The sequence below is a fragment of the Oncorhynchus masou genome, chromosome 24 (assembly GCF_036934945.1).
Source record: "Oncorhynchus masou masou isolate Uvic2021 chromosome 24, UVic_Omas_1.1, whole genome shotgun sequence".
Classification (NCBI taxonomy): domain Eukaryota; kingdom Metazoa; phylum Chordata; class Actinopteri; order Salmoniformes; family Salmonidae; genus Oncorhynchus; species Oncorhynchus masou.
The window spans coordinates 52907671-52922573 of record NC_088235.1 but is presented as its reverse complement, the minus strand read 5'-3'; the positions used below and the strand labels follow the sequence as shown (position 1 = coordinate 52922573).

The following is a 14903-nucleotide window of genomic DNA, read 5'->3' as shown; positions in this document are numbered from 1 at the left end:
GTATCATACATGATCGCCCTAATGATCATCCTAATGAACAAAAGTTATAAACAGCACTCGGAAGTTATAATTGGCTAGCTTACCTGGAAATGTGTTGAATCATCTTACTATGAATAATTGACTATTTTCACACCTATGTACTGTAATTGTTTAGTTTTTCTAAACCCGGCATTAGTGTGGTGAATATAACCACAATGATCTTCAGACAGACTCCATTACAGTTAGTCAGTACCTCACCCTCTCCCTCCACTGTACAGGATAAGATGTTCCACTTCTGGGTTAACACCTTCTTCATTCCCGGGCCATCGGAGGAGAGCATGGAGAAGGTGGAGAACGGGTCGGTGGTGGTGGTGGTGAACGACATGGAAGGGGTCCAGAACCAGCACCCGGGCGGCCCCCATGCCCAGCCCCCCCAGAGCACCAAGCGCAGGGACAGCGGCAAAGACAGTGACGGGGACTACCTCATCCTCTCGCTGACCAAGAATGACCTGGACAAGGCCAACAAAGACAAAGCTAACCGCTACTTCTCACCTAATTTCAAGGTGAGCCATTCAAACTAATGTTTGTAAGGGATTATCGTGGTTAAATTAATGAGGAAGGTACTACAAATCTTTACATCTTTTACAAGGTTCCCTTTTCTGATATTATGGCTTACCCTTTCTCTCTTGCTGCTTTAGGTAAAGTTGTATTTCACAAAAACCGTGGAAGATTCTTTGAATTCCGAGGTGAGCACTTCGACATCCGTCACTCCGGACGTTAGCGACAATGAGCCTGACCATTATCGATATTCCGACACCACTGACTCTGATCCGGAAAATGAACCTTTTGACGAGGAACAGCACACGCAAATCACAAAAGTGTGAACTTTTTTTTATCAGGAATAAGATGTACACCAGAGGGAAAAAAGGAGAGAACTTGAATATGAACTCAAAAGTAGAACCTTTGTCCCCCTACCTCCCCCAAAATGGCAATAGAACATCATCATGTCAAATGGCAATTTTATTTTAAAAAATTATCCTGACCAATATGTTTTTATTATTTTATTTGGCGCGGCCGTGTACCATGCGCAAAGTATTGACACTGTTGGCCCATGGGGAAAGGTGCTTGTGTATGTGTGTATGTGTATATAAGTGTGTGTGTGTGTGTGTGTGTGTGTGTGTGTGTGTGTGTGTGTGTGTGTGTGTGTGTGTGTGTGTGTGTGTGTGTGTGTGTGTGTGTGTGTGTGTATATATATATATATATATATATATATATATATATAAGTTTGGACACACCTACTCATTCCAGGGTTTTTCTTCATTTTTACTGTTTTCTGAAATAACACATATGAAATCATGTAGTAACCAATAGTGCTAAACAAATCCAGATATATTTTATATTTGAGATTCTTTGAAGTAGCCTACATTTGCCTTGATGACAGCTTTGCACACTCTTGGCATTCTCTCAACCAGCTTCATGAGGTAATCACCTGGAATGCATTTAAATTAACAGGTGTGCCTTGTTAAAAGTGAATTAAAGTTAATGCGTTTCAGCCAATCAGTTATGTTGTTACAAGGTAGGGTTGGTATATGGAAGATAGCCCTGTTTTGTAAAAGACCAAGTCCATATGATGGCAAGGACAGCTCAAATAAGCAAAGATAAACTACAGTCCATTACATGAAGGTCAGTCAATCTGGAAAATCTCAAGAACTTTTAAAGTTTCTTCAAGTGCAGTCGCAAAAACCATCAAGCGCTATGATGAAACTGGCTCTCATGAGGACCGCCACAGGAAAGAAAGACACAGAGTTACCTCAGCTGCAGTTGAAAGTTCATTAGAGTCACCAGCCTCAGAAATCGGCAATTAACTGCACCTCAGATTGCAGCCAAAATAAATGTTTCACAGAGATCAAGTAACAGAATGTGTTCTTAACTGACTTGCCTAGTTAAATAAAATAAATAAACAGACATCTCAACATCAACTGTTCAGAGGAGACTGAATCAGGTCTTCATGGTCAAATTGCTGCAAAGAAACCACTACTAAAGGACACCAATAATAAGAAGAGACTTGCTTGAGCCAAGAAACACGGGCAATGGACATTAGACCGGTGGAAATCTGTCCTTTGGTCTGGAGTCCAAATTGGAGATTTTTTATTCCAGACACCATGTCCTTGTGAGATGCAGAGTAGGTGAACAGATGGTCTCTGCATGTGTGGTTCCCACCATGAAGCATGGAGGAGGAGGTGTGGGGATGCTTTGCTGGTGACACTGATTTATTTAAAATTCAAGGCACACTTAACCAGCATGGCTAACGAAGCATTCTGCAGCGATATGCCATCCCATCTGGTTTGGGCTCAGAGGAACTATCATTTGTTTTTCAACAGGACAATGACCCAAAACATACCTCCGGGTCAAAAAGTGCTATTTGACCAAGAAGAAGTGTGATGGTGCTGCATCAGGGGCGGCAGGTAGCCTAGTTGGGCCAGAGTGTTGGGCCAGTAACGGGAAGGTTGCTAGATCTAATCCGTAAGCTGACAAGGTAAAAATCTGCCGTTCTTCCCCTGAACAAGGCAGATAAGAATTTGTTCTCATCAGACTTGCCTAGTTAAAGGTTCAATAAAATTAAAAATCAGAAGACCTGGCCTCCACAATCACCTGACCTCAACCCAATTGTGATGGTTTGGAATGAGTTGGACCGCAGAGTAAAGAAAAATCAGCCAACAAGTGCTCAGCGTAGGTGGGAACTCCAAGACTGTTGGAAAAGCATTTCAGGTGAAGCTGGTTGAGAGAATGCCAAGAGTGTCAAAGCTGTCATCAAGGCAAAGGGTGGCTACTTTAAATAATCAAAAATATATTTTGATTTGTTTAACACTTTTTTTTGGTTACTACATGATTCCATATGTGTTATTTCATAGTTTTGATGTCTTCACTATTATTCTACAATATAGAAAATAGTAAAAGTAAAGAAAAACCTTGAATAAGTAGGTGTGTCCTAACTTGACTGGTACTGTATGTCTCTCACTACATGACCAAAAGTATGTGGACACGTGCTCATCGAACATCTCATTCCAAAATCATGGGCATTGATATACATTTGGTCCCCCCCTTTGCTGCTAATACAGCCTCCACTCTTCTGGGAAGGCTTTCTACTAGATGTTGGAACATTGCTGCAGGGACTTGCTTTCATTCAGCCACAAGCATTAGTAAGGTTAGGCACTGATGTTGAGCGATTAGGCCTGGCTCGCAGTCGGTGTTCCAATTCATCCAAAGGTGTTCGATGGGGTTGGAAGCACAGAATCGTCTAGAATGTCATTGTATGCTGTAGCATTAATATTCTCTTCACTGGAACTAAGGAATATTATTCCTCCTCCACAGAACTTACAAGTTGGCACTATATGCATTGGGGCAGCTACTGTTCTCCTGGCATTCTCCAAACACAGATTTGTCCGTCAGACTGCCAGATGAACTCGTTTCCACTGTTCCAGAGTCCAATGGTGCTGCGCTTTACCCCACTCCAGCCAACGTTTGGCATTGCACAGGTTATTCTTAGGCTTGTGTGCGTGCGGCTGCTCAGCCATGGAAACCCATTTCATGATTCTCCTGACGAACAGTTCTTCTGCTGATGTTGCTTCCAGAGGCAGTTTGGAACTCTGTAGTGAGTGTTGCAACCCAGGACAGATGACTTGTACACGCTTCAGCACTCAGCGGTCATGTTCTGTGAGCTAGTGTGGCTTACCATTTCATGGCTGAGCCTTTGTTGCTCCTAGACATTTCCACTTCACAATAACAGCACTTACAGTTGACAGGGGCAGCTCTAGCAGGGCAAAAACATTACTAACTGACTTGGTGGAATCCTATGACTGCCACGTTGACAGTTACTGAGCTCTAAAGTAGGGCCATTCTTATGCCAATGTTTGTCTCTGGAGATTGCATGGCCGTGTGCTCTATTTCATACACCTGTCAGCAACTAGCGTTGCTGAAATAGCCGAATCCACTCATTTGAAAGTGTGTCCACATACTTTTGTATATATTGTGTGTGCAGTGCTTAATTTGCGCTGGATCAACTCTGTTTTGGACTATTTTGTTTCTGGAAAATATTTGGCCAGATCCAGTAACTCTTAGTTGCATGACAAATAATTGTAAATTTTTGCAATGTTAAAATTCGAACAAAAGTGCTAAGTTCATCCGAGTTGCCAATTCGTTAATTATCCTGCCCCAACAATGTAATGTGAAAAATAACATTTTCAGCTCCGGCCTAATATTCTAAGAGTAGATTCGGTTTGGGCCGGCCAGGGTTTATGGTTTGTGCAACATTGTAACCTATGTTTGAGACCAACGCGTGGCAGTGGCTCCGTGAGAAGCAGGCCAATGTCTCTTACATAACTACAATGAGATTAACTTTATATGATCTCTCTCCCTCTCTGCTGTGATGGATGTGAGCCTGCAACTCATCTCTCCAGTGTTGCACTTCATCATTTATTTCCTTATAGAATCGTACGAAGGGTTCGGAAGCAACTGCAGCAACCTTGATGAATTTAAATATATTTGCCAAAGTTATATAATCACTGCTGTCTGTTCAGAAATAAATGAAATAATTCAGAGCAGCCTACTACACCACGAGAAGGCCTATTATTTAGCTACAGAGGATCTATAGCTTCTTTAAAAAAATAACCTAGCTGTGGATTGTAGCCCAATAACAAGAAATAGCCTACAGTCGGGAACGCGCAGCAAATCTGTCAGTGAAAAAGAATAATGCAGACAAAACAGGCCTTTCACAATATTTAAAGTACAATCGAGGGAAAACACAAGTTGGAAAGCAAATGGCTCATGGTGAAAATAGGAGACTATGCTGTAGGATACCAAAATATTTGATCAACTTCCAAATATTGTTTTACAAGGTAAAAGGGAGAGAGGCTTTTGGCATGAGTGCTTCAGCCATCACCAGGGAGTGAGCTGTGCATCATTGGGTGAGTCAGTAACACTGGAAATCATTTTTAGGACTATTATTTCCTCATATTGTAGCCTACATTATGTTTCTCCACACACCTAGGCCTAGGCTATTGATGGATTTAAGGCAGGGTCGTTTTTATTGATCTCAGATTCTCAGTTTGTTGGTGTCCAAGTAGCCTGCCATTTTTATCATTTGTGTGGTATTAAAAAATATTATGCCAAAGTCTGCAGTCATGTAAAATTTACTTAGAATTGCATGAAATGTGTTTATGAAAGGCCAAATTTTTCCAGGACCCTAGGCTACTAAAAATGCTCTCCATGTGTGCAACTTCTGTAAGTGCCTCTGCTCTATGGCACTTTTTCTCATGCGTTCCAGAACCTCTGAACTCCCTAGGTCACCCACCTCTCTGTTTTTGTTCCGGCACCTCCGGATTTACAAATTAAGCTGTGTGTGTGTGTGTGTGTGTGTGTGTGTGTGTGTGTGTGTGTGTGTGTGTGTGTGTGTGTGTGTGTGTGTGTGTGTGTGTGTGTGTGTGTGTGTGTGTGTGTGTGAACAGACTTTGTGTCAAAGACGATGGAAACGAGTAACAATCAGGACTACGCTCCTTCTGTCAAAACCAAGGCCAGTGCTGCAGTCACTTTTTTTCTATTCCTGTCTTCTCTCTCCCCTTTTCCTCCTACCCACGCCCCCACACATTTTCCTCCTCCTACCCACGCCCCCACACCTTTTCCTCCTCCTACCCTCGCCCCCACACCTTTTCCTCCTCCTACCCACGCCCCCACACCTTTTCCTCCTCCTACCCTCGCCCCCACACCTTTTCCTCCTACTTCCCACACCACCCACACCTTTTCCTCCTACTTTCCACGCCCCCCACACCTTTTCCCCCTCCTACCCACACCTTTTCCTCCTCCTACCCACGCCCCCACACCTTTTCCTCCTCCTACCCACGCACCCACACCTTTTCCTCCTCCTACCCTCGCCCCCACACCTTTTCCTCCTCCTACCCTCGCCCCCACACCTTTTCCTTCTCCTACCCTCGCCCCCACACCTTTTCCTCCTCCTACCCTCGCCCCCACACCTTTTCCTCCTCCTACCCACGCCCCCACACCTTTTCCTCCTCCTACCCTCGCCCCCACACCTTTTCCTCCTACTTCCCACGCCACCCACACCTTTTCCTCCTCCTACCCACGCCCCCACACCTTTTCCTCCTCCTACCCACGCACCCACACCTTTTCCTCCTCCTACCCTCGCCCCCACACCTTTTCCCCCTCCTACCCTCGCCCCCACACCTTTTCCTCCTCCTACCCACGCCCCCACACCTTTTCCTCCTCCTACCCTCGCCCCCACACCTTTTCCTCCTCCTACCCACGCCCCCACACCTTTTCCTCCTCCTACCCACGCCCCACACCTTTTCCTCCTCCTACCCTCGCCCCCACACCTTTTCCTCCTCCTACCCTCGCCCCCACACCTTTTCCTCCTCCTACCCACGCCCCCACACATTTTCCCTCATCCTCCTTTACTGTGAATGCTTCTCGTGCCCTTTGCAGGCTGTCACGCGACGAGGACTTTAGGCCTTTGAAGCTGCATGAAGGCGGTGCGTTGGGGGCGTGGTTGAGTTATGAAGAGGCTAATGTCTAAAGCATTGCCATTCCTTTTCCCACTGTGTATATGTTTAAATTATGCAGAACAAGGCATCTCATTTAATTGTCAATGTTTTTTTGTTTTTTTCTAAAATAAAAAATATAATACACGAAACAGCAGGGAGACAAACGTTGCAATGTCAACACTTTATATACATTTAAAGGACTGTGGCCGTGTGCATGTATTGGAATATAGCGTCCATCCCTAATAAATGAATGCAATGTTGTCTTTTCTTGCAGAAACACATTTTCCAATGTATTAAGCTCTCAGGTTATCCTGTGGATTGACTGGTCTTTTTTGGGTGAATTGCATGCATCATGGAGGGGGAGAGTAGAATATGACATGAAAGCTCATCCATTTGCAATACAGTGTGAACCACCACTGATGACAGACATGAGCTCTTGGTCTTGTCCCACACTGGGCTACCATTATAGAGGTCTAACTCACATGCACCTACACTGAACAAAAATATAAAGGCAACATGTATTGTTGTTTCATGAGCTAAAATAAAAGATCCCAGAACTGTTTCACATGCACGAAAAGCTTATTTCTCTCAAATGTTGTGTAGACATTTGTTTACACCCCCCTTTTGGGGAGAGGGAGGCATTATCTAAAATGCTCTTTGAAGAAGTAGTTTTTTTTGGTGCTTTTGGAAGATAGGCAGGGACTGTGCTCCAAGCTTCAGGGGGAAGCTGGTTCCACCATTGGGGTGCCAGGACAGAGAAGAGCTTGGACTGGGCTGAGTGGGAGCTGCCCTCCCGTAGGGGTGGAGGTCAAGAGAACTGAGGTGGCAGAACAGAGAGCTCGGGTTGGGGTGTAGGGTTTGAGCATAGGTAGGCTGAAGATAGGAAGGGGCAGTTCCTCTTGCTCTGTAGGCAAGCATCATAGTCTTGTAGTGGATGCCAATTTTCTCAACGATAAGCAGTTGATTACATTCCCAGCTATCATTATGCCAGTGGGCTGTCTGCTTTTCCAGGTTTTCTCCATCCCAGCAGCTGAAACATAGAAAACTCCACGACTTCTTGGTAATTGAGACGCAGCCCTGCAGAGAGAGAGCTGCCTGTGCCTGGGTAAAGCTTCCCACATAATTTATTTCCTCTCCCCACACTTCTGTGGCTCCCCAAATGAAAGAGTAACAGGATTAAGTACCATGTCACTGATAGGAAGCAGGACCCTGGCTAAACGCGTGACCACTTGTCCTCTGACAACAAAATAGAATATGAATTAGAGGTTGACCGATTAATCGGAAGGGCCGATTTCAATCGGAAATCTATATTTTTGGATGCCGATATTTAATTATTATTTTTATACCTTTATTTAACTAGGCAAGTTAGCTAAGAACACATTCTTATTTTCAATGACGGCCTAGGGTTAACTGCCTCGTTCAGGGGCAGAACGACTTGCAGCCTTGAGTTAACTAGTCCAACGCAATAACGACCTGCCTCTCTCTCGTTGCACTACATAAGGAGACTGCCTGTTACGCGAATGCAGTAAGCCAAGGTAAGTTGCTCGCCAGCATTACACTTATCTTATAAAAAACAATCAATCATAATCACTAGTTAACTACACATGGTTGATGATATTACTAGATATTATCTAGCGTGTCCTGCGTTGCATATAATCTGACTGAGCATACAAGTATCTAAGTATGTGACTGAGCGGTGGTAGGCAGAAGCAGGCGCATAAACATTTATTCAAACAGCAATTTCATGTGTTTTGCCAGCAGCTCTTCGTTGTGCGTCAAGCATTGCGCTGTTTATGACTTCAAGCCTATCAACTCCCCAGGTGAGGCTGTTGTAACCGAAGTGAAATGGCTGGCTAGTTAGCGCACGCTAATAGCATTTCAAACGTAATTTGCTCTGAGCCTTCTAGTAGTTGTTCGCCTTGCTCTGCATGGGTAACGTTGCTTCGATGGTGGCTGTTGTCGTTGTGTTGCTGGTTCGAGCCCAGGGAGGAGCGAGGAGAGGGACGGAAGCTAAACTGTTACACTGGCAATACTAAAGTGCCTATAAGAACATCCAATAGTCAAAGGTTCATGAAATACAAATGGTATAGAGGGAAATAGTCCTATAATAACTACATTTACATTTAAGTCATTTAGCAGACGCTCTTATCCAGAGCGACTTACAAATTGGTGAATTCACCTTCTGACATCCAGTGGAACAGCCACTTTACAATAGTGCATCTAAATCATTAAGGGGGAGGGGGGGGTGAGAAGGATTACTTATCCTATCCTAGGTATTCCTTGAAGAGGTGGGGTTTCAGGTGTCTCCGGAAGGTGGTGATTGACTCCGCTGTCCTGGCGTCGTGAGGGAGTTTGTTCCACCATTGGGGGGCCAGAGCAGCGAACAGTTTTGACTGGGCTGAGCGGGAACTGTACTTCCTCAGTGGTAGGGAGGCGAGCAGGCCAGAGGTGGATGAACGCAGTGCCCTTGTTTGGGTGTAGGGCCTGATCAGAGCCTGGAGGTACTGCGGTGCCGTTCCCCTCACAGCTCCGTAGGCAAGCACCATGGTCTTGTAGCGGATGCGAGCTTCAACTGGAAGCCAGTGGAGAGAGCGGAGGAGCGGGGTGACGTGAGAGAACTTGGGAAGGTTGAACACCAGACGGGCTGCGGCGTTCTGGATGAGTTGTAGGGGTTTGATGGCACAGGCAGGGAGCCCAGCCAACAGCGAGTTGCAGTAATCCAGACGGGAGATGACAAGTGCCTGGATTAGGACCTGCGCCGCTTCCTGTGTGAGGCAGGGGCGTACTCTGCGGATGTTGTAGAGCATGAACCTACAGGAACGGGCCACCGCCTTGATGTTAGTTGAGAACGACAGGGTGTTGTCCAGGATCACGCCAAGGTTCTTAGCGCTCTGGGAGGAGGAAACAATGGAGTTGTCAACCGTGATGGCGAGATCATGGAACGGGCAGTCCTTCCCCGGGAGGAAGAGCAGCTCCGTCTTGCCGAGGTTCAGCTTGAGGTGGTGATCCGTCATCCACACTGATATGTCTGCCAGACATGCAGAGATGCGAATCGCCACCTGGTCATCAGAAGGGGGAAAGGAGAAGATTAATTGTGTGTCGTCTGCATAGCAATGATAGGAGAGACCATGTGAGGTTATGACAGAGCCAAGTGACTTGGTGTATAGCGAGAATAGGAGAGGGCCTAGAACAGAGCCCTGGGGGACACCAGTGGTGAGAGCGCGTGGCGAGAATCTGTCTCCTCGCCACGCGCTCTCACCACTGGTGTCCCCCAGGGCTCTGTTCTAGGCCCTCTCCTATTCTCGCTATACACCAAGTCACTTGGCTCTGTCATAACCTCACATGGTCTCTCCTATCATTGCTATGCAGACGACACACAAGAGAGTTAGCTTTAGCAGTGCGGAGCGCCTCCGTGATACAGAGAAGAGCAGTCTCAGTTGAATGGCTAGTCTTGAAACCTGACTGATTTGGATCAAGAAGGTCATTCTGAGAGAGATAGCGGGAGAGCTGGCCAAGGACGGCACGTTCAAGAGTTTTGGAGAGAAAAGAAAGAAGGGATACTGGTCTGTAGTTGTTGACATCGGAGGGATCGAGTGTAGGTTTTTTCAGAAGGGGTGCAACTCTCGCTCTCTTGAAGACGGAAGGGACGTAGCCAGCGGTCAGGGATGAGTTGATGAGCGAGGTGAGGTAAGGGAGAAGGTCTCCGGAAATGGTCTGGAGAAGAGAGGAGGGGATAGGGTCAAGCGGGCAGGTTGTTGGGCGGCCGGCCGTCACAAGAAGCGAGATTTCATCTGGAGAGAGAGGGGAGAAAGAGGTCAGAGCACAGGGTAGGGCAGTGTGAGCAGAACCAGCGGTGTCGTTTGACTTAGCAAACGAGGATCGGATGTCGTCGACCTTCTTTTCAAAATGGTTGACGAAGTCATCTGCAGAGAGGGAGGAGGGGGGGGAGGGGGAGGAGGATTCAGGAGGGAGGAGAAGGTGGCAAAGAGCTTCCTAGGGTTAGAGGCAGATGCTTGGAATTTAGAGTGGAAGAAAGTGGCTTTAGCAGCAGAGACAGAGGAGGAAAATGTAGAGAGGAGGGAGTGAAAGTATGCCAGGTCCGCAGGGACTACAACCTAAAACTTCTTACCTGGGAATATTGAAGATTCATGTTAAAAGGAACCACCAGCTTTCATATGTTTTCATGTTCTGAGCAAGGAACTAAAACGTTAGCTTTCTTACATAGCACATATTGCACTTTTACTTTCTTCTCCAACACTTTGTTTTTGCATTATTTAAACCAAATTGAACATGTTTAATTATTTACTTGAGGCTAAATTGATTTTATTGATGTATTATATTAAGTTAAAATAAGTGTTCATTCAGTATTGTTGTAATTGTCATTATTACAAATACATTTTCAAAAATCGGCCGATTAATCGGTATCGGCTTTTTTGGTCCTCCAATAATCGGTAGCTGCGTTGAAAAATCATAATCGGTCGACCTCTAATATGAATAAAGTATTTTTTTTTTAAGTGTTCCCACCCCAGGGACAGTCAGTCACATAATCCCCTTCTGCTCTATAAAGAGATGCTCCCCCGGTCTCATCAAAGACACGCAGCTCGCCAGTGAATGAGTGGCAGGCGTCGCTGGGGCCTTAACTGTAATTGGCTAGAGCGATGGAGAGTGGAGTCCCTAGTATGTTAGATTATTACTGAATGGGTTGGTTTGGGAGAGATGCCTCAGCCCTCTATGAGCAAATAAAGACAGAAGCGTAATACACTGGCCTCTGGAAGATTCCAGTTCAAGCTGGCAACCCACATGTTGTTTTTAATTAGGCCTTCATTGCAGTGATATATAAATAAATAAATATGCAGCATGATGTTGGTGTAGCGAATAGCTCTTCTAATATACTGGGTTTCTCATGGTATTTCCTTGTGTATCTCTATGGCTTCACCATCTTATATACATTCACAGAACTGTATCTGTTAATGTGAGGGGTAGAGCTTACATCAAACATAGATTCAAACACATTATTATGATTAAATAGGGCAGTTGCAAGGTATGGCTCAGCACAGCAGGACCTGGCAACCCTCCCCCACCCCTCTCTGCCTGGCTGAACAGCTGTGTTGCGTTTGTATTAGTCCAATAATAAAACAGGAAGTTAACATTTTTTTAAAAGCTTTAAAAAACACAGGAGCTGTAAAGTTACCAAAGACTCAGCAACATGACTGAGCCTGTGGAAAAAGAGCACAGACATAAAACACACTACACACATTTACAGTATATTGAAAGCACATACAGCACCAGTCAAAAGTTTTGACACACCTACTCATTCCAGGGTTTTTCTATAAACTATAAAATAACACATGGAATCATGTAACCAATTGTAACTTATCCAAACAAGACTTTCCTTGTATGTTGAGGCAGTGTCCTCTGTACCCTTACGTTTGATATGTTGAATATTCCATGTGATTCAACTGGGGCTGTAGGAGAGTTAAGCCCAACATTTGCAATGGTCTCAATATAACTTGGACTCTATAAATACATGCAGGTCAAGCTATGGAGATTCTCCGAGTGCACTCACATGTGGGCCCTGCTTGATAGGAGTTCTCCTGGCCTCTCGCCCTCACACGGTCAACTCCAACTTTTACACTAGTGATCACAACCCTTCTGCCCTGCACTCTACTTACCCATTACTGTACATTACTGCACAATGACACCCACATAGTTATAGAAATGTCTATTTCCCTATCTGAATGCATCATGATGATCTTTGCTCAGAAGATACATTATTGTGATGTGATTGCCTGGTAAACTTGAGGTTTTATAATTGTATGAGTTATTTATTTGAGAATATATACAGTACCAGTCAAAGGTTTGGACACCAACTCATTCCAGGGTTTTTCTTTATTTTTTACTATTTTCTACATAGTAGAATAATAGTGAATACATAAAAACTATGAAATAACACATGGAATCATGTAGTAACCAAAAAAATATTAAAGAAATCAAAATGTATTTTATATATATTTGAGATTCTTCAAAGTAGCCACCCTTTCCCTTGATGACAGCTTTTCACACTCTTGGCATTCTCTCAACCAGCTTCATGAGGTATTCACCTGGAATGCATTTCAATTAACAGGTGTGCCTTGTTAAAAGTTAATTTGTGGAATTTCTTTCCTTCTTAATGCGTTTGAGCCAATCATTTGTGTTGTAACAAGGTAGGGGTGTTATACAGAAGATAGCCATATTTGGTAAAAGACCAAGTCCATATTATGGCAAGAACAGCTCAAATAAGCAAAAAGAAACAATAGGCCATCATTAGTTTAAGACATGAAGGTCAGTCAATGCAGAACATTTCAAGAACTTTGAAAGTAATGTTCAGTCATAATGTTAACACAATTAATTCACAGATATATTTAGTCTGAAACATTTCACACCCCTATATGCACACAGACACACAAGCATATTGTCTATTGCTCCACATGCAAAGTGCCTCACTCATACATGGTAGAAACATCTGTGGAATATCGCTCTCCTCTCCCTGGGGGTCTTTCCCTACAGAGAGGCTCAGCGATTCAAATAATGCATTTGTTTGTCTTTTTTATACAAAAGGTGTAATTTAGCTACTTCACTGAGTTGTCATACAATGAATGAATCACAAGAGAGAAAGGTGATAGATAAATATTATATTGTATTTTGAGCTTATATGAAGTAGGTCTGACTTACAGATATCAAAGAGGAACTATAGAGAATGAGATAGTAGAATAGAGAAGAACAAGGACTCTGTGGAACGAGGAAGAGCTTGGTTTTGTTTGTTTGGGAAGTTTGTTGTTTAAAAGTATATTGGAAAGTTTTTGGTAGTTACCTAGCTTCTTATGTTGGATCTCGCAATTGCAGTTGGCATCATTAGCTGAGACTGCTTGTATCTTTCCGGTGATCCTGCTGACCAAGGACGGGTCTGAGGAGCTATTTGTCATCGCAGCTAGCCTAGCAGCTAGCTTGCTGGACCGCAACGCAGTTAGCCATCGTGGCTGGGACCGCAGATTGTCCAGGGTTTGTGGCTGTCTAAATCCCTGCTGTTTGTTGTTTTCAATTTTCCCCGTGACCTGCCCTGTCTGGAACTGCGAGGAGAAAACAGCCTAACAGACGTTGCTAGCTACCATAACAAAGACCAAAGCCGGCAGGAGTACCGTTGAGGACAGTGCCAGCGGTGTCTCTCTATCACACGTGAAGGATCTTTTCAACGAACAAAAAGAGACCTATACGCAGTTGTTACAACAACAAGAAAATAGTTTCAAGTGTTTTGTCCAAATACTCGTGGATTCTACTAATAAAAGAGTGGACGACCTGACCAGAGAGGTCCAGGATCTGAAGAACAGTTTGCAGTTCTCCCAGGGTCAGCTCGACGAGTTGAAACAGGAGAACGGCAAGATGACAGCAATCTGTAAGTCATTGAGAGAGGACATCACTTCTGTCTGTGAATCCATGACAACAATGACATATAAATCAGACTATCAAGGCGAAGCAACATGGTTGTGGACGGAATTGCAGAATCTCCACATGAGACCTGGATGGAGTCTGAGGACAAAGTAAGGAAAATTATCTCTGAGAAAAAATGGACCACAGGCAGTTTGAGGTAGAGTGCGCCCACAGCACTGGATAACCCAACACCGGCCCAGGTGATAGGCCCAGGCCAATAGTGGTCAAGTTCCTGAGGTTCAAAGACAAAGTAGCCAAGAACTTGAGAGGAACGTATATTTTCCTCAACGAGGACCATCCTGAAGCTGTGCGCCAGAAGAGGAAAGAACTGATCCCAGCCATGAAAGCTGCCAAAGCACATGGGGACATTGCGTACATCCGCTACGACAGGCGCATTGTCCACCCTACCTCCCAGAAGCCTGGTAGGGGTGAGAGAGCCAAGCCTATGGGTTCTTAGCCTCAAACCCACAGCACACACACACACACACCAATTGATTAATGGACTGCTGAATGTATATTTGTTTTCTCTTGCTTAGTCTGCTCTTTTCAATATTATGTCCATCTCTGATAAGCTACCCAGGAAAGGGCTGAATATAGCCCATATTAATTAATGGAGCCTTAGAAAAAAGGTTCATGAAATCAATAACTTGCTAACATCAGATAACATTCATATAAACTCAGCAAAAAAAGAAACGTCCCTTTTTCAGGACCTTGTCTTTTAAAGATAATTCCTAAAAATTCAACTAACTTCACAGATCTTCATTGTAAAGGGTTTAAACACTCTTTCCCATGCTTGTTAAATGAACCATGAACAATTAATGAACATGCATCTGTGGAACGGTCGTTAATACAGCTTACAGACGGTAGGCAATTAAGGTCACAGTTATGAAAACTTAGGACACTAAA

The 14903-nt window shown here is 44.4% G+C and overlaps 1 protein-coding gene across 2 annotated transcripts in view; it reads left to right on the top strand.

Moving 5' to 3' along the window:
- Positions 1-7100, top strand: part of LOC135512324 (phosphatidylinositol 3,4,5-trisphosphate 3-phosphatase and dual-specificity protein phosphatase PTEN-like) — a 34221-nt gene extending 27121 nt beyond the window's left edge. For both annotated transcript variants that reach the window (XM_064934244.1, XM_064934242.1), the window contains 2 exons: positions 258-542; positions 678-7100. In XM_064934244.1, the coding sequence (XP_064790316.1) occupies positions 258-542; positions 678-863 (471 nt within the window). In that variant the 3' untranslated portion in view covers positions 864-7100. The remainder of the gene's footprint in view (positions 1-257; positions 543-677) is intronic.
- The last annotated feature ends 7803 nt before the right edge of the window (positions 7101-14903 follow it).